The sequence below is a fragment of the Panthera onca genome, chromosome D2, assembly GCF_046562875.1.
Source record: "Panthera onca isolate mPanOnc1 chromosome D2, mPanOnc1 haplotype 2, whole genome shotgun sequence".
NCBI classification, from domain to species: domain Eukaryota; kingdom Metazoa; phylum Chordata; class Mammalia; order Carnivora; family Felidae; genus Panthera; species Panthera onca.
In genome coordinates this window covers 32,369,200-32,393,528 of record NC_138349.1, presented here as the reverse complement: position 1 = coordinate 32,393,528, position 24,329 = coordinate 32,369,200, and the positions used below count along the sequence as shown (strand labels likewise).

Below are 24,329 nucleotides of genomic sequence, written 5' to 3'. Positions count from 1 at the left end.
AGATAACTACTATTTAAAAATCCCAGAAAACTTCACGTGTTTGGGAGGCATGTGGAAAAGTTGGAGCCCTTGAGCACTGTTGGTAGGATTGTAAAATGAGGTAATCACTACAGAAAACAATATGGAGGCTCCTCAAAAATTTTAAAATAGAACTACCATATGATCCAGCAATCCCACTTCTGGATATATACTTAGAAGAACTGAAAGCAGGGTCTCAAAGACCTTTTCATGCCCATGTTCATAGAAGAACTATTTATGAGAGCCATCAACAATAGCCAAAGGTCCATCAACAGATGAGTGGATAAACACACTGTGGTATACAATATAAGGGAATACTATGCAGCCTCAAAATGGAAAGAAATCTTGTCACATACTGCACAGCATGGATAAACCTTGAGGATATAATGCTACATGGAATAAGCCAGTCACAAAAGGACAAATATTGTATGATCCTGCTTATATTAGGTATCTAAAGCAGTCAAATTCATAGAAATAGAAAGTAGAATGATAATTGCCAAGGACTGGGGGAAAGTGGAAAAGGGGAGTTGTTTTCAATGAACATAGAACTTCAAATATGCAAGATTAAAAGCTCTGGAGATCTGTTTTACAACATTGCAAATATATTTAACATTACTAAACTACACACTTAAAAATGACTAATATGGTAAATTTTAAGATATGAATTTTTTTATAATTAAAAAAAAGGCAAAATAAAGAATATATTTATTGACAGAAGACCTTATCGGTTTGTTTTACAAATGCTACTCTCCTGCCTGTAATCAATCAACAAATAAATTCATCATTTAATAAGTATATATCAAATATCCACTAAAGTCAGCTATTCTTCTGTGATTCTGGAAATACAGAGATGAGCAAGACCTAGTTTAGTCCGTGGCCTCATCTAGTGGAGAAGATGACAATTATGACAATTTCTAACAATTCAGATGCTTTCTAACAAGTGCTGGGTTCGGAATGGGTATAGTTCTTTCTGAAGGAGTATTGAAAATAAATATTTCTTAACTTGAATTTTTAAATGCTATTTCCTCTGCTTAGATTGTTCTTTCCACTTTTCTCCTTCTCATCTTTAACTTTCATTTTAGCTACTCAAATTCAACCCATTACTCCAGGCCAGTACAAGTTTCACTCCCTTTCTGACCATTTATGGATTATTCCAGCCCATATTTCAGGGCTCACTTATAAAAACAAACTGGCTAAGAAGAGGTATGGTAAACATTGAGTTTAGTCCAGATTAAAGAGGGGTTGGACTTTAAATCTTGTTAGTACTCAAGACCTACTGTAATGCTTTTCTCTTGCTGCAGGCCCAAAAGCTCATTTGGGTCCATGGGAATCTAATATATCAACACAAGTTTCTGCATCTCTTCTGATCCTTCCTTGGTCATCTACTTTTAAATTTTTCTTAATGTTTATTTATTTTTGAGAGAGAGACAGAGCATGAGTGGAGGAGGGGCAGAGAGAGAGGGAGACAGAATCCGAAGCAGGCTCCAGGCTCCAAGCGGTCAGTACAGAGCCCGACACGGGGCTCGAACTCATGAACCGTGAGATCATGACCTGAGTCAAAGTTGGATGCTCAAGCGACTGAGCCACCCAGGTGCCCCCTTGGTCATCTGCTTTGGTATTTGAATTGAGATCCTAGTTCTTGACTTAGGAGCTCTGGACACTGACCTTCATTCTTACAACATTAATTCTACTTGACATTTCAACTTTGATTTCTATATTCCTCTGAACCAAAATACTGAATCAGACTGAGTCCACTAAGTAACAGGATAAAGGGACTAAGTGCAGCCTTTACATCATGCAAGTCTATCCTCCTGTCTTCTGTAGATTATGCTGCCTGAACACAGTATTTTATCTTGTACTCTTTTTATGACATGTATGAAAGCCTCACACCGAGTGCCTTTGCATCCTTTCTCTTCATTTCTAGCACCTAACACACTATGACATCATTGTGCTCAATACATAGTTATAGAGTTGGATTAAAAGAGATGTTACTGACCTCTTCACCATTTTTCTTCCTGCCCAAAGCATACTGCTTTGTTGCTTCGATAAATCGCACAGGGATATTATATACTCGCTTATTAAAGAATACAACTAGTGTATATGGCTGTTTGGAATCATGGCCGGAGCTTTTCCGAATAAGAAATGATCCATCCTGTTTATTAAAAGAAAAACATGATTACGGTGAGTATACTTATGTTTTCATAGGTTATTAATAAGTTCATACCTACATTATATTCAAAATGTAATTATTGAGCTATGTGATTTTCATCATTGATTATAGTTTATTATTTTCCAAGAAAATACTTCAGTAAAATATATACTTACAGAAAATCCGGAGTGAGGTCAGTGCCAGCTTTTTGATGCATGAAATAAGATGTTATATTTATAGATTTAGAAATGTTTAATCTTTAGATTAAGATTAAATAAAAAGAGCACTCTTGAACTAGGAACCATGTCTACAAGTTACCTATGACTAAAAGAAATACGAAACAAATTCCATTTAAAAGTACTATGAGAAGAAAGCAGAAATTGGGAATCAAAACATTTGATGTGATGAGAATTCTCTTCCCCAAAACTTATACTGAAGCAGAAAAAACTGTAACACAACATACCAAATTAATTAAATATTTTATAAAATATTCTAGGGGTGTCTGTCTGGCAGTAGAGCATGAAACTCTTAATCTTGGGGTCGTGAGTTTGAGCCACATGTTGGGTGTAGAGATTACTTAAAATGAATACATAATTTAAAAACTTAAAAAATAAATATTCTCTATCAGAAATTCAAAAATTTTGAACAAAAAATGGACAAAAAGCAGAAGGAAGAAATGTACCAAGAGTTCATCAAACTCAGGAAGGAAACTGAAGAGAAAGACAAATCTGGGCCAGAAATGAAGAAATTACAAGATGCCCAAGGGACAATACCTTTAAATGAAGATACGATAAATGAGTAAAGGAAGGCATGGAAGCAACCAAGACAGAAAACAACAACAAAAAAAGGAGGTTTAAGAGAAGAAGAAGAAGAAGAAGAAGAAGAAGAAGAAGAAGAAGAAGAAGAAATACAATAGGGTCACAGTGGTTTAAATGGAAGAAAGACAAAAAAGGCCCAAAATGCATGTAATTTGAGTCCTTGAAGAGAAAAACAAAACAATAGAAGAGAACTACTGTTTAAGACTGGAATTTTATTGGAAAAATAAATTTATTGGAAATAAATTTATTGGAAATAAGAGAAAACTTAAATCTATATATAGAAAGGGGTTCCATCTATCTGAAAAAATTGACCTGAAAATCAACTCAGAGACACAATCTAGAAAACTATTAGATTTTAAAAACAAAAGGTCTGCAGAGCCTTCAGACTAAAATATGAAATTACACATAAGGGTAAGAAAATAACATTAGCATCGGACTTCTCAAAAACATCCTATAAAACAAGGTGGGGCACCAGGGTGGCTCGGTTGGTTAAGCGTCTGACTCTTGGTCTCAGCTCAGTTCGTGATCTCACGGATCACAAGTTTGAGCCCCACATTGGGCTCTGTGCTGATGCATAGAGCCTACTTAGGATTCTGTCTCTCCTTCTTTCTGCTCCTCCCCTCTGTGTGTGTATGTGTGTGCTCTCTCTCTCTCTGTCTCAAAAAAGAAAATAAACTTAAAAAAAAAACAACAAGACAATACAATGGAGCAACACTTTCAAAACTCAAGACAAGGGTTTTTATAAGCTGTCAAGGTATCCTCCAGGTTATCAGGTTATAAAAAAAACAGCTTTGAATGTGCAAGAACTCAGGGAATAATGTAAACATAGTCCTTCCTGAGAATCTACTACAAGGTGAGATTTGTCAAACAAAAAGAGATAACTGGAAAGCCAGCCAGCAAAGGGATGAATGGAAAGCATTTAATATATTTAATTGTAGAGGTAGGACTAGAGCAAAGGTAGCAAAAACCAGTATGTAAATGTCATATATTCTGACAAAGTAGGTGCAAGTGAAAAAAAAAAAAAAAAAAAAGAAGAAGAAGGAAAGAGCAAGAAAGGGAAAGGTGGCACTTTAATTTTGGATTTTCTAAACTAACTGCTTCTAGTGTTTCCTACATGATTTGCCTTGGACTCTCTAAAAATTTACTTCCAGGTACTTTCTGCCACCTTGACCTTGATCTTTTAACCCATGCATTGATCCAAAATAGACTGTTACTTCTCACTCCTGAATGGATCTCATGTAGGAGCAAGCCTTACAGCGATCTGCCCCTGCAGCCTTCTCTCCCACTGTTTGGAGAGCAGTGGGGCCTATGGATCCTTGCAAAGGAAGGACAAATAGAAATAAGATGTAGGAACAAAGAGGGAGATGCTTGAAGGACAGGAGGGGATGGCAATGGCTCTTGAATAAGTAAATAAAAAAGATCCCTGCATCTATAATCGCTGCAATTATTTGGTCAGCGAATTATTGGGATGACAGCTGTGCCTATAGTAGACTGGGAACAGAATATGGGATTTAAAAATGGTCACACCTGGGGCACCTGGGTGGCTCAGTGGGTTAAGCATCTGACTTCGGCTCAGGTCATGATCTCATGGTTTGTGAGTTCGAGCCCCACGTCCAGCTCTGTGCTGACAGCTCGGAGCCTGGAACCTGCTTCGGATTCTGTGTCTCCCTCTCTCTCTGCCCCTCCCCTGCTCAGGCTCTGTTTCTCTCTCCTCTCTCTCTCTCTCTCAAAAATGAATAAACATTAAAAACGTCTTTTAAATGGTCAAACCTTGTTTGATCTGTATAAAGCCTCCTCAGCAGACTTTCGATCGCAGGCACCGGCATACCACGGCTTGCAGTGGATGTCAGCTTCCTGTGAAATGGAAAAGAATGTCAGTAGCACAGTACCTTCTGTGCACTGAAAACAAAGTCCCACTTTGCATTACCAAGACAAATCTGTGTTTGGACCAGTAATTTGAAAATGAGTTTTCTGCTTCTTTTGATCAATCACAGGATTACATAATTGACTTTTTTCTCATTTGGCCTTAGTGCTTGAGCATTCTTATCAATCAATCAATCAATCAATCCTGCCTGATTCCTGAGCCATTTATTCCTTCCTCCTAAATAAGTTATAATCTCCCTTTCTATTGTGATCTTATTGTTGTTGCTTTGTGGAGTGCTTCTTAATTTCCAAAATGTTTTTACCAAATATTATCTTATTTGATTCTTTTAACTGTTTTGAAGGCAAGAAGGACACATAATATCATCCCTATTTGACATCTGAGAAAGCTTAGGGAGACTTGCCCAAGGGCATACAGAGTTCTTTCTCTGTCTTTTTAAAAACTGTGCTGCGTTGTGTGTTTTAATATCATATGCTTCCACAGATCTATTCTGAGAAAATTACACAGTTTAAATAGAATCTATGTGAGAGGAAGAACAATAAAAACAACATACTTCTTTGCTAGTTTTGAAGAAACACGATTGTTATTTAGGGCATCTAGAATACAAAGTGGAATACATCGAGCAGGGACTTAATCCCTGAAAAAGAAAAGTGTAGTCTGTATCCATCAGCAAGTGATAACTCACAAGCTGACTTTTAAAATACAGTCTGTCCTCAAGCTTTACCCCAAACCCCTTACAAGAAAACACGCCCTTTCCTGCATTTTAATGGTAGCAATAAGAGTTCATTCATACCTGTTCTGACAAATGAGGGTTAGATGAAAATTGGCCATCCACAGCTGGGCTTCCCCCTTCTGGAAATCCTGGAAGGGATTTGAAAAATCAACGGGGTCTTCATCTTATCTTGAGAAGTTATTATGTCCATACTCTTAACACTGTGCTAGGCGCTGCAGGGGGCACACACACTGACAAATCATTCACACACCAAAAAAAATCCTTAATTGCAGTGGTTCTCAAAGCATGGTCTGAGGACCTCAGGAATCCCCAGGATTCTTTCAGAGAGGTTGTGAGGTCTTTTCCAAATCCGTATCTTTGTGAAGCCCAAAGTTCTTCATATACTTCAGCCAGAAAAACATCGCAACAGATTGAATGTAGAGGCAGATATGAGAATCCAGCTGTCCCTGTTAGTCTAGGCATCAAAGAGACTTCAAAAATGCAAAACAATGCCACTCTTTCCACTCAATTGTTTTTGTTTGGAAAATATAGTGGTTTTTCATGAAAATATTTTATGTTAACATGTAATGGGTTTAACATTTTTAAAGGAAAAAATAAAAGTTTTAATTAAAAATGGATTAATAAATATGTTTTAAATGTCTGTTTTAATTAATACACTAAGTATCAATAGAAAGAAACATGTGAACCAAAGGTCTTTGGGTCTGCAATGATTTTAAGAGTGTTTAAACGGTCCTGAGACCAAGACATGTGAAAATTGCTGCCTTAAGGCATAAACTTCCTCAAGGAGTTTATAGTCTAAATAGAGTCTATATAGTCTAAATAGAGACACATGAAATACAGAAAATACTACATTCATTCATTCATTCATTCATTCATCATCGTGTGCCTGCCATGGATCAAGGCATTGGGGATAGATATATAGCGGTCAAACAAAACAGCAAAATGCCCTTCCCTCATGGAGCTTAAGTTTTAATGGAGTGATTGAGACAGGCAATAAAGACATAAGAAATATGTATGCAATATTACAGAGTTGTAAGTGCAAGGAGAAAAATAAGCAGGGAAGGGGGTTGGGGTTAGCTTTGGAAAAGCAATATGTTGAAATAGGCTAGTCGGGAAGGCCTCACTGAGGTGACATTTAGGTAAGATCTGCAGTGAGAGAGGGAGGAGGCATGCAGATATCTCAGGAAAGAGTGTTCCAGGTAAGGGGAATAGGGCAAGGGGCCTAGCATGTTTGAGGGATGGAGAGGGGGTCACTGTGCCTGGAGTGTGGAGGGAAAAGGAGAGAAAAATAAGGGATGAAGTCAGACACCAGGTAATGAAGGGACCAGCGGTGTAGGACTTGGTGGACCCCTTAGCATGACTTGAGCCTTAACAGACACGGTATGGGAAGCTTTTGGAGGGTTTTGAACAGAGTAGTAATGTAATCTGCCTTTCAACAAGGTCACTCTGGCTGCAGGGCTGGAAATAGATCCAAGAAAGCAAGGGCAGAGAGAAGGGGCCAGTTTGGTGTTCTTGCAAGCCCAGGCAGGAGACGATGATGGCCCAGAACAGATGGTGGCAGTGGATGGTTGGATATCAATCATATTTTGAAAGAATAGCTGGAAGGTGTGTGAAGAAAGCAAGCGAGGGATGCCTGGGTGGCTCAGTGGGCTAAGCATCCGACTTCGGCTCAGGTCATGATCTCACAGTTCGTGGGTTCGAGCCCCTCATCAGGCTCTGTGCTGACAGCTCAGAGCCCGGAGCCTGCTTCGGATTCTGTGTCTCCCTCTCTCTCTGTTCCCCCTGCCACTCACACTGTCTGTCTCTGTCTCTCTCAAAAATAAACATTTAAAAAGTTTTTTTAAAAAAACAAGCAATGTGCTCGCTTCGGCAGCACATATACTAAAAATTGGAACGATACAGAGAAGATTAGCATGGCCCCTGTGCAAGGATGACATGCAAATTCGTGAAGCGTTCCATAAAAAAAATAAAATAAAAAAATAAATAAAAATTAAAAAAATAAAAATAAAAAAGCAAGCAAGCAAGCAAGCCAGCAGTCCTGGGGAACTCTAAGTTTTTGACCAGAGCAACCAGAATTGTCCTTTATTAGGAAGGGAAGCATGCAGGAGAAACAGGCTTAGATGTCTCCTGGATGTTCAAAAGCGACAGCCACCCGTTGTAACAGGATCGGGCCATGATGGCTTGGCGGGCCCAGCAAGGCTGGGCGTGAAGAAAGGGTGCGCTCTCATGGGTCGGGACAGTACTCCTGGGTGGGCGCAGCCACAGAAGGTGGGGGGTCAGGCTCTCCCAGGCCACACAGTATAAGGTGGTTGGTGGTTATTGCAGCTTGGGCAGTTAGGGGAGTTCAAGCCTGATATTTTCTGACCCTGGAATAAGTGCCAGTCCTGTTCTACTTTCCACATCTTAGTTCATTTTGTCCTCACCTGGGCCCATTGTGGGAGGAGCTATTAGACCCCATTTTCCAGCTGAGGCCCTGACCGCCCCATCCGAAACAGCAGACTCCACTGCCTCCCTTACTCTGTGACCCTACCCCTGCCAACTTGCTTTCTTTTTCTTTATAGCACTTTAACGTTTACCCGATAGCATATGATTTATCCAGTTGTTTCTGGTTTTTGTCTATCTCCCCTGGTAGAATAGAAGCTCCATAGGGGCAGGGATTCATTTGTTTTGTTCAGTGCTGTCTACCCTGTGTCTAGAACAGTGTCTGGCATGCGACAGATGGTTAGTAAGGATTTGTCAGTTGAAAGAATGACTTAGGTTGAAAAACAATAAAAAGTATAATAAAACTTTACACAGTGAAAAAGAAAATTTCTATAGCCAAACCATTTGCACTTTGTGTTCAGAATTTAAGAATACATATGTATTTTATATATGTTTGAATTTCATTTATTGAGGTAAATAAAAAATCTAATTGAAACCTGAACTCTGATTAACATAAATGCACATAATTTTTTTGTTTATAACAATTATTTTATTTATGTTTACCAAATCTTGCTTATTTTGGAATATCTTCCAAATTACCCATGCACACTGGGGTTTTGTTTTGTTTTTTCATTTTTTCCTACATTTGAGTAGAAGGGAAATCAAAGTTTGGGCAGTTCTGTTCTACAAGTCCGACTTCATATGTTTTTAGGGTGATGTTCTATTTGCCTTGGGAAAATTATCCAGCTATTTGCCAAATATTTTTAGGGTAGCTTTTATGGATATGTTTTATGAGCATCAAAGTGTCTTTTAGATTTAATTTCAATAACTATCATTTATTGAAGACCTTGTATATACAAAGCAATATATCAGGTACTTAATCTTATTTTGAAAACAGTTGTACTATTTTTATTAAAAAATTAAATATAAAAGATGCCCAGTATGACTGGTAACATATTGAATCAATACTAAAAAAAGAAAAATGATCTCAGATTTATTTACTTTTGAAAATTACTCCATGAAACAAATACTCTTTTTTAAAATCTTCATTTGTTTGTTTGTTTTGAGAGAGAGAGAGAGTGTGCACATGCAAGTGTGAGTGGGGGCGAGGCAGAGAGAGAGAGGGAGAGACAGAGAATCTCAAGCCGGCTCCACACCGTCAGCACAGAGCCTGATGAGGGGCTTGATCACAAACTAAGAGACCACGACCTGAGCCGAAATCAGCAGTTGGACGCTTAACCAGGCAAGCCACTCAGGTGTCCTGAAATAAATATTGTGGCTCCATCTAACAGAAAGGAAACAAGTCAGAGAGGGTACTAAGATCCTCCAGCTGGAAGTGTTGCTCAGACATGAAAATCCAGCCTTACCTACAACGTGATATTGTTTTTCATGTTTCACCGTACTTACTTGGCAGAGGTACAGGTTTGTGATGGATTTGTCTGCAAGGAAGAATTTCAGATTAAAGGGCAAAGCACAAGATGAACAAGTCTGACATTTTGCTTGTACTGAAGATGCTCTGAGCAGGGGCATCACAAAGGAGTCAACCCAAATGGCCAATAAAACATATCGAAGGACAGATAAGGCACCAAAACCTTCAAGGTAAGTAAAACTATCCCCTTTAGTTTTTGAAAAGGAAGGACCTTGACTAAAGTGTTAGATTTTAGTGAAGACCAATAAACCCAAATATTAGGTCTTTGTGAGTCTAAGAAGTTCTTTTAAAGTTCTTTCCTACTTAACACCTTTAAAAATTTTAATTGCGAAACAATGAATGTCAGATCTTTACCAAGCACTAAGCCCGTGTCACTATGCAATGTAACGATACAGGTGTTAGGGAAACTTATTTTTAAAGGAAGGGATTCTTACTTCTGGGCAGGAGGAAACACTGATGACTGCATATTTTCTTGTCTGTGACTAGATGCTCGGTGGCGTTCAGCAGGTATGGGTTTTTCTGCATGGAGAAAGTTTTCATATCAGACTAGAGTGAAATGTCTGTTCCCAACCCAGCAACATCAACAGAGAAGAAACGGATTTGGTCCGATGTTTTCCTATGAACACGTCTTTCACCAGGATGCCATCTGTTTGTGCACCTGTCAGTCTGGTGATGTGTTTGCACTATTAGGACCGGGCATCCTACCCAGCAGTGTTGCAGGCACACCTCACAGTTCTGTGGCAATATACATGGGGACTGAGCCACGGGGGCTGGACCTTTAAATGTGTGAGTAAAGGTGGGAGCCAGAGACGAACAAGTTTGACCCACACCTGTATCCCTCACACAGGTGTTGCAACACACTTAGTTTATCTCCATTAGTCATAAGAGGTGTTATAAGTAATTTCTTACTGATAAGAGGTAAAATATGAGAGTTTGCAAATAATCTACTCTTTTTGCAAAATTAACTGAGCAAATTCAAGGTCATCCTGATAATAATGTTAATCACATTTGCATTTCATTGTGTTTTCCTGAGTGGGAGAAGAAAGGGTGGGGTTATAACTGGTACACAGGGAAATGGGTAAACCTGAAATGTAAGAAATTTATGCTGAATTTATGTTGAACTTTACCGCTGGACCATGGATAAATGTGATGATAAATTATTTTAATGCTTTGTTCTCCTTCAAATTTGGTCTAGGGTGTGTTAGAATCTCTGTATGTCTATGGGTGTGTGTTCCACATGGAAGAAAGGTGAACTATGGGTCTTCTGTTACAGGACCCCAAAAGAGTAAAAGTAGTATGAACTCAAAGATTCAAATAAATGATAAAATAGACTTGAGGGGTTCATGTAATGCAGCAAAATTCAGAAGCCTTGAGGCCCTGAAGAATGTTTTAAGTCTATGGCACCCTACTTTGAGCTGCCATGTGAGATGTTTTGTTCATGACTTTACAACTTGATAATTTCGGAAGGAGAAACAATGAACACACTTGGTTCCCACAGCCTGATGACCACCCTGCTTTGTCTCTGCAGTCCTGGAGGGGTTTCCTTCCTAGGTGAGAAGAGGCTGTTCACCTGCACTGGGCTTGGAAGATTATTGCCTCTGTCCCTGAGACAAGTCACAAAAGAGACAGCATGCCAAGCTCTTGTACTAGGAGCCCTTTGGGAATGAGGACACCGGAGCTGCGTGGCACATGCCAAGAGCTCCTTCTGGGCTGGTTTTCAAAGGCTCCTGAAGTCAATGGAATTTGCACAGGGTTGAGCTTACTTCCTGCAGAGGCTCACCCTAGGGCTCCACTATAATTTGAGCTCCCTGCTCGACAGGCACAGAAAACTGTAAGGTATGGAAGGACAGTGAGGCAAAAGCATCAGAGGAAAGGGAGATGAAAGCCAGATAGCAGAAAGGGAGTGATAGCTCAAAAATAGCCTGGAGGAAGAAAGATGTGGGAAACAGATGTAAAAACAAACAAACAAACAAACAATGGAGCAGTTGAAGCAGACAGGCGAGGTGTAGGACACATTCAGAAAATGTCCAACATCCATCGTCAAAGAAACCAGAGCATTTTATGTAGATGTGCCCATGTTAACTCAGGAAATGGTGAGAATACTCAGCTTTAACACTGGGTAGCTTCAGTTGTAGAATTAGACGGTTTAGGACTTTAACTCTATATAGTGTTCTAAGTGTTGAGATTATGGATAGTTCTTACTTCTTTCTTTTTTTTTTTTTATTTCCCCCAATATTTTTCAAATACAGATAGTTTTTTTAAATGGAAAATTCCAGTTAAAAGTATTTGTGAGGTTTTAAGGATACGATAAAACGAAGAAAAACATTTGAAGATGTGAGGTATTAAAATAGACATTTGAATTCAGAAAACATTACTTTCAACACTTAGCAAAAGAACTTGCTCAAATAAACAGATTTTTATCAATTTCATTGCTGTAACTAAGCTATTGTTTCTAAAATACATGAATGCCTCTAAATAAGTCTTCATATCTATGTAAAGCCATAGAACCGTGTCTGGCAAGTCATATGTCTCCAAACAGGCAGGTTTGGGGCGTGTAGACGACAGCCTTGCCCCAAAGACACTGGCTCAAAATCTCAGGTCCTTCCTGCTTGTTGCAAAGCCAAGGCCACTTTATTTAGAAACCCGAGTTTCATATTCACAATTGCTTTATAAGTAGTCAAAGCAAATTAGAAATACACTTATGTACAAATCCTTAATTAAAATAGCTTTGAGAGGACATACTCATCCTTCAGAATAATACAGGTTTACCTTCACAAACAGTTGAAGCGTTCTGTTGAGGCGTAAGTGGAGTCTATTAAAAAAAAATAGGCAAGGATATTCACTACGGTGGGATGTGGAAATAAATGTCAAAGCAACATTATTAAAATAAGTACTTGGGGAGGGCATTTCTTTGATGCATAGCTATTGTTTCAGTCACAAGAACAACAATAAAAAGCACCCAGTTCCCAGCCCAACATCTGCAATAAGCAGCAATGGACTAGATGTGTATCACGGAAGGGGCAGTGTCGCCCTGGTGTAGGGACTTCCGTGCCCTGTCAACAAGGCTCACGGATGCCGTGACCCCCAGTAGCTGCTGGCCAGTAGCTCTTGCACAGAGGGAATGTGGCCTCTGGCTCTGGTCTTAGGGCCCCACCTCAGTGTTTGCTAAATGACTGCAGATGTCAAGGGGGGCTTCCTCAGACAGTGGGCTGGCCCAGGTTCCCCACATTCTGGCCAGAATCCAAGTGTAGTCGGGCCTGTGTGTGCCTGATACACCATTAGCCCCCAGGCCGGCAGATGGAAAGCAGACACAGGCGCTCCCCATGGGGAAGGCAGATGTCAGGGGAGGAAGGGAGCCCGGCTGCCACCTTGGATCTGCTGCTCACACTCGGTGAAGCAACCCCCCCCCCCCCCGCCCCTCCCGCCCCTGGGGCTAAGTGAGGATGAGCTCCTCCCATGCAGCCTCTTCCCTGGCTAACTGAGGAAGCTAAATTTCTCTTGGAGCATCTGGGCGGCAACTTCAGTTGCTAAAATTGCTGTGTTCACCTTAGCTGGAAGCACTGTCAACTTTAAATAAGGGAATAAGAATAAGCATGGCAGGAAATATGAAACACATTTAAATGCAAAATTAACTTACTGTCTTCAGTGGGGTAGCTGGTTTTTTCCTGGAGGATAAAAAGAGATTGGGCTTTGTTAAAACATAACAAAGATAAAGTGGAGCTGACTGCTTATCATTCACTCTCCAATTTAAACTAGAATAATAAACATGATATGAGTGTGTTGGGAGACTATCCTTCAAGGGCAGAGGGGGATGGAATGGGGATTTAGTCCTGATCCTCCCAGCTTCAGATAGAGTCCGCTGACAGATGGCTAAGAGTTAACTGGGGATAAACGGGAGCGCCAGTTGCCAGGGAGTCAGGATAGCTGAGTTCTTGTTCCAGTTCCGCTGCTGATTACTCTGTGACCTCAGGCCTCTTTCCCTCGCCTGTGAGGCTGGTTGCAGCTTTAGTTTCCTTGTCCGTAAAATGAGGACTAGACTCGGTATTTTCAAAGTATGGACACAGAGACCTCCCATCCTCCAAGGGTAAGCTCGGGCTACAGCGTATGGACACGAGTGGAGATAGGATGGCCCAGCAGGTGGAACCGCAGCCAGCACCCCTCCTTGCCCACTGCTGTCCTGCCTCAGGTGACTATTCTCTACTAGACACTTACCTAGGATTTCATCCCGAACAGAGAAATCGAAGACCAACACAAGTGTGAAAACCACTGTGATTTGTGGTCCTGAAGGGGCTTGTCTCAGCTTGGTTCCAGTAGAGATTATAATCGAATATTGTAAGAGTGTATACTTCTTTTCTGTGTTTAAAGACTGTCACCTCCTCTCTCTCTCTCTCTCTCTCTCTCTCCTTCTCTGTCTCTCTCTCTTTGTTTTTGGCTCAGAGCTGGAAGATGGGGGGACGGACACTAACAATTCCCAAGTGCCTGTCTCTGGGTTAGGCTTTTCATGTTACTTAAACCTCACAGTGACCTTTTAAAATGGATATTATTGTTGCATTTTGGAGATTAGGAAGCTGAGGCTCCGAGAGACTGAGTAATTTGCCCAAAGTGATAAAACTCAGGCAAGGGAGAAATTTTGGTCAATAAACCTTTGAACCTAAGAATTTCTTTGCTTTCCACAGAGGCGGAATCAAGATTATAATCATGCAGGCCAGCTTTGTACATATTTAAGCGGGCTTTTAAAATAACCTATTGAATCAATATAAAATTATGGGGGTCACTGTTTGTGATATTAATACGTTACAGCACCTAACAGTTTACAAAGCTCTTTTACATTCAATAAGAAAGTATTACTCTCTTATCTCACCTTTGAAAGGAACCTCGGCAGTATGGCCTTTGATGGAACAATCCAGTGTGTGCTGTTGGGTGTACACGTGTTTGTTTACATATCGTTAACTACTCGAAAGAGAAGTGGAGGAGTAGAAAGCAAAGATGAAACCTGCTCACGGGTCTCAAAATTATTCAGGCGCTGGAGCTTCTGTCTTTCGGAACACAGGTCAATGAACTCAAGACTTAACTAAGAATTTAGGGGAGGAAAGACTGCTGGTTCTTTATTTCAGCAGGAGACCCGTAGTCTGACTTGCACGCCAGGGGAGTGGAGGAGGAGAACAGGGCAGTGGGGCTTGTTTTCCACACCCTTCAGGAACACACCTACTGTAACGTGAGGTGCACCTGTATCTGAGCCTGGGCCGCTGTGGTCCTCTGGAGGGAAATAGCAGAAAAAGCCCCGCGTCCCCCTGGGGTTCTCAGGCAGGACCGCTCTGTGGATTCCAGGAGGCCCTGCCCACAGCAGTGGTGGAGAGCGTCCACTCACATCTTGCAGAGCTGCTTCTCCACAGCAGGTACTCACCCGGCCCGGGGCATTGGGGACGGCGCAGCAGGAGAAGGTGACTTGGTGTCCCAGGTCCCGCTGTTACGACCTGCACAAACATACACACAGGTTAGTCTCCGAGTCCTGAACCTGGGGCTGACGGTCACAGTGAGGCTGGCCTTTCCAGCAGGCTCAGAGATGTAGGCACATTTTTGGTTTTTTTCAGTTAAGCATGTATAGGGGGTTACACAGAGGCTATTGGGGAAAGCCTATAGGCAAAGGTGATGAAATATCTAAATGATGGCAATTTATAAGCTCAGAACCAGAATGAGAAGTAGGGACTCCATCCTAATATTTCTAAATGACCTTCTCTTCCATGGCACAAGCACAGAACTCCTGATTCTGTGGGCCCAGTGAAAGCCCCACAGTGTTCCTATAGGAAGGAGCCAAGAGCTCATACCTGCATCTATATACACACACACTGCACAGATGTGCACACCAGCAGTGCCTAGGGACAAAGTGACAGACCCACCACTCCCACTACGAGCCCATATGCACTGTTCATTCGCAATCACACCGACATACACCATATACACCTCACATTCACAGGCTGTTCATTCATCTCTGAATTCTCAGGCCTTTTTGCCCGTTGCACAGACAGATTGAGACAAGTAACAAGCTACTGCCTAATCGCATCTTCCAGAGTCACAGAAGGGACCCAGCGGGCCTCGTCTGCTGCACCGCACTGCCCTCCCGCTACCTAAGGCAGGGGGCAGACGGTCATGAGGGAGGAACGGAGACAGGCAGAGCTTCACCACCAGGACAGAGCAGGCCAGGAGGGAGAGAGCCAGACACCAAGCCAGCTCCCCTCCGCGTCTCCCGGCTGCCTTCTCTCAGGCTGATGCTCACCTGCCTGGGCGTCACCGCCCAGTGAGACAAAAGCGCTTTATTGACTTAAAGTGAACCGAATACGCATTTTGTTAAGAAACGACTTACATTTCTAAGCCCACAGTTCCTACTGGACCTATAGGGGATGCTCTGGAAATATAGGTTGGACCTGCCCTCAGTATGTATTATTTTAGTTTGCGAGATAAAGCACGTATCGGTGAGTGCTGAGGCAGTAATCGCCTACTGAGAATTACTGAGAACCTGGTACGTGAAGAGCACTGTGTCAGGGGTTGTGGAAGAGGTGAAGACGCAGAGATGGGCCTGTGCCCCCTCGGAATTTGCAACATGAGGACATACGCCCGCCATGCCGTTTCACCTCACAGGACCACCTACGCCAAACACAAAAAAGAAAAAGGCCTCCACAGGCATGAAAAATAGAGATCATAAAGCTCATTCTCATGTACTTTAGAGAGAGAGAGGCCTTCAGGCTTTCGCTTAGAGCCCATCCACTCCTCTTCTACACACAGTCCTTACACAGAACTAGTTTCCACGAAGGCCCAGAACGGCCCTCCACAGGACTCTCACTTACATGTTAACCCAATCTTGATGTGACTTTTAAGAACTTTTGCAAAAGACACTATGTTCAGAATTTTTACCATTTCATATGACAATAAACTGAGATGCCATCTGAATATGAAGTGTGAGTCCAAGTGTGTGTTTCACTGGTTGGTGAACCAACCAAATGGATGTTGTCCTTCAAATTCTCAATACCTGACTGATGCTATTAAAATACCCTTGGCTACTCATAGATCTTGATGGAGGGTTTCAGGGACGGAGGGGGAAAAACGCTCGTCCGAAAAGTAAGGAAATAGAAAGAAGGTCTGAGTCAGAATTTCCTCCCTGGGGTTTTCCCTCTCTTTCGATGCCAAAGGCTCATCTGGCCTGGGGTACATTGTTGTCATATTTTTACTGCCTGGCTTCTCTACGGAGCTTCCCTTTCCTTCATATCTTCAAACAGTCTGCCAACATGTCCCTTCCCCCGTCCTGGCTCATAAACAACTTCTGCTATCAGAGAGGGAGGAGCATGCCGCCTTCCCCTGTGGTGGTACCATAAGTGCCGGTGGGAAACCCATGGTCTCACACCAGGACAGGGTTCTAGTTATTTCTTTGCCACCAGATGGGCTGGGTGACCTCTTACAAGTCACTGCGTTTCAGTCTCCCCCACTGTGAAATGGGGACACAAGCACGACAGTACCTACCTCACAGTTATTGTGGTAAGACGAGAGGGGAACCTGGAAAATGTAAAGAATTCGCCAAATATAAACTAATATTTCTGGAAAGGGACTGAAAGTATTTGAGGTAAAAACATTACGCTAAGTGAAAAGAGCCAGAGGGAGAAGGCTTCCTACTATATGACTCCAGCTATATGAGATGTTCAGAAAAGGCCAATCTACAGCAACAGGAAGCAGATCAGTGGTTGCCTGGGGCTGGGGGTGGGAAGAACATTCACCAAAAATGGGCATAAAGGATCTTTTGGAGTTGGTGTGGGCAAGGAGATTTTCTACAACTGGATTGTAGTGATGGTTAAAAAACTCTGTAAATGTAATGATTTATAAAAAATAGTGCAGTATACTGTTGGTGGGAATGCAGACTGGTGCGGCCACTCTGGAAAACAATGTGGAGGTTCCTCATAAAATTAAAAATACATCTACCCTATGACCCAGAAATAGCACTGTTAGGAATTCATCCAAGGGATACGTGAGTGCTGATCATAGGGGCACATGCACCCCAATGTTTATAGCAGTGCTATCAATAATAGCTAAATTATGGAAAGAGCCCAAATGTCCATCGACTAATGAGTGGATAAAGAAGATGTGGTTTATATATACAATGGAATACTACTTGGCAATGGGAAAGAATGAAATCCTGCCATTTGCAACAACATGGATGGAACCGGAAGGTATTATGCTAAGTGAAATAAGTCAGTCAGAGAAAGACAGATATCATATGTTTACACTCATATGTGGAACTTGAGAAACTTAACAGAAGTTAAGAGGAAGGGAAGGGGAAAAAATAGTTTCAAACAGAGAGGGAGGCAAACCGTAAGAGATTCTTAATATAGAGAACAAACTGAGGCTTGATGAGGGGGCAGGGGAGAGGGGAAAATGGGAGATGGGCATTGAGGAGGGCACTTGTTGGGATGAGCACTGGGTGTTTTATGTATGCGATGAATCATGGGAATCTCCCCCCGAAACCAAGAGCACAGTGTATACATTGTATGTTAGCTACCTTGACAACAAATTATATTTAAAAAATAATAATAATAAATAAATAAAGTGACTGAAAATAGAAAAAAATCCTGCAGTATACATGTAAAACAAGTGAGTGTTATAATATGTAAACTATAACTCACAAAGGTCAGTAAATATGATTACTGCTATTTTTGTTTTAGCGTCTTGTTACCAACCACCACAGTGTCTCCAGGTGCTGGGCACTGCTGGGCACTGCGGGTACTTTCAATGTGCCATCTCGAAGCGTCACATAACATCACATGGAGCAAACGGAGGCTCAGAGAGGTTAAGTGGCAGGGCTGGGCTTGAAAAGCAAGGCTACCTGAGTTTCAAGCCAGGTGGGTACCTTTCCTCTCTGGCCAATGCCTCCTAGTGTTACTGTGGGCTCTGATCTGGCAGGTCGGATTCACTTGCTGTTTCTCCTTTACTTGAGGAAAGATTGGTGAAACTGAGTGGTGCTTTTGTGGGAAGATGCAGAATGGATGTCCTATTTCATAGACCGGCCCTCTGCTGCTCTGGGCCTGAGGTCAGACCTAAGGGCATGCTTGGGGGGGGGGACAACCTGGTCCCCTCTTTGTGACCAGGATCCTTGCTTTCTGGTGAAGCCAAATTCTTGGCTGGAATACTCCAGAGGAGAAATTGGAAATGCGACAGAGGGAGATGTGTCCAAAAGCATAATGATAAGAAAAAAAAATCAGCTTTGTTTTCATTGTATTGAGCAAAAAATGATGTTAATGTTTGCATGGCTGGTGCTTACCAAAGTTCTCGACTAGGAAAATGACTTACTCTCAGTTTTTCCTTCTACCACATGTATTTTATGTATCATCCTCTCTTTGGTTCTACATACAATGTTGATAAGTTTTTTCTTTTCTTTTCTTTTCTTTTCTTTTCTTTTCTTTTCTTTTCTTTTCATGTTTATTTATTTTTGAGAGAGACAGAGACAGAATGCGAGTGGGTTGGGGCAGAGAGAGAGGGAGACACAGAATCTGAAGCAGGCTCCAGGCTCCCAGCTGTCAGCACAGAGCCTGAGGCGGGGCTCGAACCCACGAGCTGCGAGATCATGACCTGAACTGAAGCCAGATGCTCAACCGACTGAGCCACCCAGGCGCCCCAACGTTGGCAAGTTTTCTTATCCTTAACAATCCCAATGTTGGCACCGTAAGCCCTCGGGATTTCCAACTCTTTCCTAGCTGTTCTAGAAATCCTGGTATTATTAGTGGGGCTTGCACACCAGCTGGAGCATCGCTTACTCTCAGGCCCTGTATGAGCTCTTACCAAATAAAGAGATTTAATTTAACAATTTCAGAACAGTTTGGCTTACAGGTAACGTTCAACTTGCATATTAACAGGGGATCGTAAATTCCCCAAACTCCTTCCCTATCTTAGGAAATTAGCAGATAGATCCCTTTTTAATTTTTTTTAATTTTTTTTTTTTTTAACGTTTATTTATTTTTGAGACAGAGCATGAACGGGGGAGGGTCAGAGAGAGAGGGAGACACAGAATCTGAAACAGGCTCCAGGCTCTGAGCAGTCAGCACAGAGCCCGACGCGGGGCTCGAACCCACAAGCTGTGAGATCATGACCTGAGCCGAAGTCGGACGCTCAACCGACTGAGCCACCCAGGCGCCCCTAGATCCCTTTTTAAATGCTACTTACTTAGAGGAAGTTCAGAAGTGCATCCCCTGTCTACCCTCTTCTGACAAAAGCTGCAAATCAGCCAGGGGGTGCACAGCTGTCTTCTAAATCACGTTTAGAAATAAATCACTAAAAAATGTCAGTCTTTCAGTTTGTTTAGACCAGTGGTTCTTAACTAGGAATACTTTGTCCCTCCTGCCCCCGGGACATTTGGCCATGTCTGGAGACACCTTAGCTTATCACTACTGGGGAGATGATGTTATTGGCACCTATTTGGGGCAGAGGCGGCCAAGGATGTTGCTAAACATCTCACGTGCACAGGGCAGTTAGGACAACAAAGAATGATCTAGCCCTAAATACCAACTGTGTGGAGGCTGAGACACTCTGATGCAGGGTAAAACTTTATGCAGAAAGAAAGAAACAACTGTTCCCTGGGATGTGTACAGGGCACTCTGCCAGACTGGTCACAAATTAAGACATGCTAAACAAAGGATTCCAAAGAATGGTAATAATAATAACAAAGAGCTCTCACTTTATGAATGGGATTCATATACGTTTACTCGACTTAATTTTCATGCTCCCTTAGGCATAGGTGCCATTTTCTCCTCCCATGTTTTCAGAGGAGAAAACTAAGAAACGTACAGATTGCTTAGCCTGTTTGAAGTCTGGCACCTGGCACAAGTCGGAATCCAGATCTGAGCCCTCTGGCTTTGGAGTCTGTGCTGGCCTGAAACTGTGCTTCTCTGTATGGAGCATCGAGTAGAGGGAGACATTGCCCCTGCATCTAATTCACGGTGTGATCCTCGCCAAGTACCTTCTTAGCCATCAAAGAGCCAAAAGCAGCATCCATTAGCAGAGGCAACTATCATGGTGCGGACAGAAATACCAGTCGAAGCCTTAGCATTTTCATGATGCCTATCTGGGCATTATCCGTAGTCTTCAAAGGCTAGTGGACAGTTATACAGAGACACAGGCAAGTAGTCTGAACATTCCTTTTATAAAAATCATCTCTGAAAACTGCTGTTTGCAAACTCAGAAACTCATTCTAACTGTTCAGGTTTCGTCCCTCCCAAATTATCTCACTTCCTTCCTCTTCCTGTACTTCCTCCCGTCCGTGTCCACCAGTCACATAACGAGGAAATTATTTTCTTGTTCAGGTTTGGTTTCTTCTGGTGCCTCTAGTATTAAAATACAGCTATACTAGATTAATGGAAAACAAATGAATAAAACTGGCAGCATTTGGAGGCATTCAGAAACTCATCTCAGTGACTAAGGAGAGAGCCAAAAGGCAAGGGTATGGCTAAGTGGACGCTCGAACACAGGAGACAGAAGGTATGAAGTGACAAAGTAAAGGAAGCCTAGACTAAGGTAGTGGCAATGAAAACGGGAGAGCAAATTCAAGAAAAAGAAATGGCAGACTTTGGAAAGAACACAGGCCCTCAGGCATGTGACCTGGAGGCCGACATGCACAGAGGAACAGGGCCATGCTAAGGGCAGAGAGCTGATGAAGGCATTGAGCTTGAGGCCCTGGGTATGTCAAGTTGTTCAGAAGAGAAATTAGGTCAAAGTTGCACACCACGGGGCGCCTGCGTGGCTCAGTCAGTTAAGCATCTGGCTTCGGCTCAGGTCGTGATCTCACAGTTTGTGGGTTTGAGCCCCGCATCAGGCTCTCTGCTGTCAGCGCAGAGCCCACTTTGGATCCTCTGTCTCCCTCTCTCCGCCCCTCCACCTCCCTCTCTCTCTCTTTCTCTCTCTCTTTCCCCTCTCTCAAAAATAAACATTTTTAAAAAGCTTGTTTATAGTTAAAAAGTTGCACACCAGAGAATTATTGGCTTGGACAAGAGAACTGAGGCCAGAAGAATGGATGGACCCCAAAGAAGTGAAAGAGAATATTCTTTCCCAAGCATGTGCCGTGTGCCAGGCACCGCATTAAAGATTTCCTGGGCAATTCCAGAATTCTCCTGTCACAAGGCAGGGGCTATTATCTCCATTTACGGAGGAGAAAATCTGAAGATTGGAGAGGCAAAGGACAGGCCCAAAGTGGTACAGCTGGCAACTGGGAGCACCGGGATTCCAACCCATGTCTGTCTGGTCCCAAACCCAAGCTTTTAACCACCACAATATTCTGAAAGAAGAGTGGAGGGCTGAGGACTGAACAGTGAAGACACCCTCAGTCAGGGGAGGGGGAAAGAAGGAGCCAGAAAAGTACCCAAAGAAGTAGGAGAAAAGCCAGGACTGTCTAACAGAGGCCTTGGGATATGGGGGAGAGGGCCCCTCAACATAGGTGCTACGAGACAGTGGATGAGGATGAGCCCAAGGCCTTCTGTCACAATTTATGAAGAAATTTGGAAACACAAGCGATTATTTCTTAATACTTGATCTGAGTTGTTTGTGTTGTTTGGAATAGATTTAAAAACCAACCCCCCAGATGCAATCGTTTCACACACACACACACACACACACACACACACACACACACACAAAGCATCGAATCACGCCTATACTTTACCTGACGCTGTCCCAGGAGGAGAGGCTGGCTTCGATGCGTTATTTGGTTTCGTAGATCTATTCACCGTGGGAGCTTAAACACACAAATACATGCATATATATATATATATATATATATATATATATATATATATAACAATGATAAATACAGTTTGTTGAGGGAGATTCACACTTATGGAAAAATGCATCGTGAGAACGATGGGTCAGACCAGGAAATTTGTAAAGAACGGGAAACACAACTGTTAAACACACAAGCCATGAAAAGAAGCCTTCTCTGAAGAAGCATCGTTAGAGTAAATGTATTAATGATTGAGGGAATAATCAATCTCTTGGATTCTGTGGGGTTTGGGGGCGCAATTTAATACCTATTTGTGGTTTCATGGTGATGGGTAGCTCAGGAGGGCCTTCAAGTTGCTGGTAGTATTTGGGGAGTGAAGGAGGGGGTTGCTACAGAATGGCAGAGTAAAAACAGAGAATGACCACTTTGGACTCATTTATCAGGTGAGTAATGTTACTTGAAGAGGCATCGTGTTCTCCACAGTGACTCGCTCCAGAGTCAACACACCCTGCTCTGCTCCCGGTCCAGGGGTATGTGGCACCGGCTTCTAAAGACCACTTGTAATGGCACCTGTTACACCACGGAAGGCTTACAAACAAAACGTTTCTCATCGCTTGGGATAGCACTACATGTAAAGAGTCGGGCATATCTCGCTCCTTCTTCAGTCCTCTGCAGAAACTGTTCCGGTGCCATATTCGTGAGGCCAACACGGTGGCCTGCGGCTTTGTGAGGATTCAGTTTTATGAGAAATCCATTCTACGTGAGGACAGTTAAATAAGAACCTAGCTGCCTTCATAACTGGAGATGGGAGTATGACAGGGTGGAAGGGCCTGGGGGACCGAGGGCGGGACAGAGGTGGGTCTCTCCCTGATGCCTCTGCTCGGCCCCCACGGAAGGCAGATGTCGTGACCATAGAGGAGAGAGGCCTGGGCCCGGACTTTCTGTCCCCCTGTTGGTGCTTGTCACCAGACAGCCTCGCGCGCCTCCATCCACCGCAAAAAGCTTAAAACTGCAAACGCTTGCCTTTTTCAGCTGGGAGTGAACTGCTTTCTGTGGGATGAATGTAGTTTTCGTCTTCATCCTCCAGAGGAACCACATAATCAGCCTGGAAGAAGTACGGAAACGAGTGAGAAGGAGGCTGTACATTCCACGTTCATCGTCTGGGGAGGAAGGATTTTGAAAATACCTTTGTTGAGACAGAATTCACACACCATTAAATTCCCCTTTGTAAAGTGTATAGTTGGGTGGTTTTTAGTATATTCGCAGAGTGTGCAAGCATCACCCTAATCTAATTCGAGCACATTTTCATCCCCCCAAACAGGAGCCCTGTGCTCATTAGTCACTTCTCATCCATCCCTTCCCGGACCCATTCAACCACTGATCTACCTTCTGTCTCTAAGAGCTGCCCATTCTGGGCACTGCCTAGAAATGGAGTCACACGACAGATAGTCTTTTGTGACTTCTTTCATACAGCATAGTAATTTCCGGTTTCAACCACGTATCATGTGTCATTCTTTCACTCACTTGTATGGCCAAATGATAGTCCGTTATATGAATATAACACATTTTGATTATTCAGGTGGACCTTTGGGTTGTTTTCACTTTCCAGCTTTTATGAATAATGGTGCTGTGGACATTGGTGTGCGTCTTTGTGTTGATGTACGTTTCTCTCGGGAATATACCCAGTGGTGGAATTGCTGGGTCGTACAGTAGCTCTGTGTTTAAGTCTGGGGAACTGCCAGACTGTTTGCCACAGTGCCTGTACCCTCTTCGTTCCCACCAGCAGTGTGCGAGCGCTCCGATTTCTCCGCATCCTCACCGACACTTGTGACTGTCCGCCTTTTGGAATAGAACCATCCTGAGATGTAAAGTGGTATCTAATTATGGCTTTGACTCGCATTTCCCTGATGGTTCATGAGGTCGAGCCTCTTTTTGAACGCTTACTGCCCCTTTTTATAGCTTCTTTAGGCAAAAGTCTACTCGACTCCTTTGCCTATTTTTAATTGGGTTGTCTGTCTTTTTTATTATTGGGTTTATTATTGGGTTGGGTTCTTTAAATGCTCTAGATAGAAACCTCTTATCAAATACATAATTTGCAAAACTGTTCTCCCATTTTGTAGGTTGTTCTTATTTC

At 42.6% G+C, this 24,329-nt stretch overlaps 1 protein-coding gene and 1 non-coding gene across 3 annotated transcripts in view; one reads left to right on the top strand and one right to left on the bottom strand.

Moving 5' to 3' along the window:
- BLNK (B cell linker) overlaps nucleotides 1-24,329 on the bottom strand; it is a 74,981-nt gene that overhangs the window by 3,574 nt on the left and 47,078 nt on the right. For both annotated transcript variants that reach the window (XM_060643072.3, XM_060643073.3), the window contains 10 exons: nucleotides 23,219-23,300; nucleotides 22,139-22,210; nucleotides 14,855-14,924; nucleotides 13,088-13,115; nucleotides 12,220-12,262; nucleotides 9,885-9,969; nucleotides 9,429-9,460; nucleotides 5,661-5,728; nucleotides 4,756-4,839; nucleotides 2,015-2,170 (listed from right to left, as the gene is read on the bottom strand). In XM_060643072.3, coding sequence (XP_060499055.2) covers nucleotides 2,015-2,170; nucleotides 4,756-4,839; nucleotides 5,661-5,728; nucleotides 9,429-9,460; nucleotides 9,885-9,969; nucleotides 12,220-12,262; nucleotides 13,088-13,115; nucleotides 14,855-14,924; nucleotides 22,139-22,210; nucleotides 23,219-23,300 — 720 coding nt within the window. The remainder of the gene's footprint in view (nucleotides 1-2,014; nucleotides 2,171-4,755; nucleotides 4,840-5,660; nucleotides 5,729-9,428; nucleotides 9,461-9,884; nucleotides 9,970-12,219; nucleotides 12,263-13,087; nucleotides 13,116-14,854; nucleotides 14,925-22,138; nucleotides 22,211-23,218; nucleotides 23,301-24,329) is intronic.
- On the top strand, nucleotides 7,458-7,565 carry LOC132685719 (U6 spliceosomal RNA). The gene has a single exon (XR_009613288.1). It is a non-coding gene; the product is annotated as a U6 spliceosomal RNA (small nuclear RNA).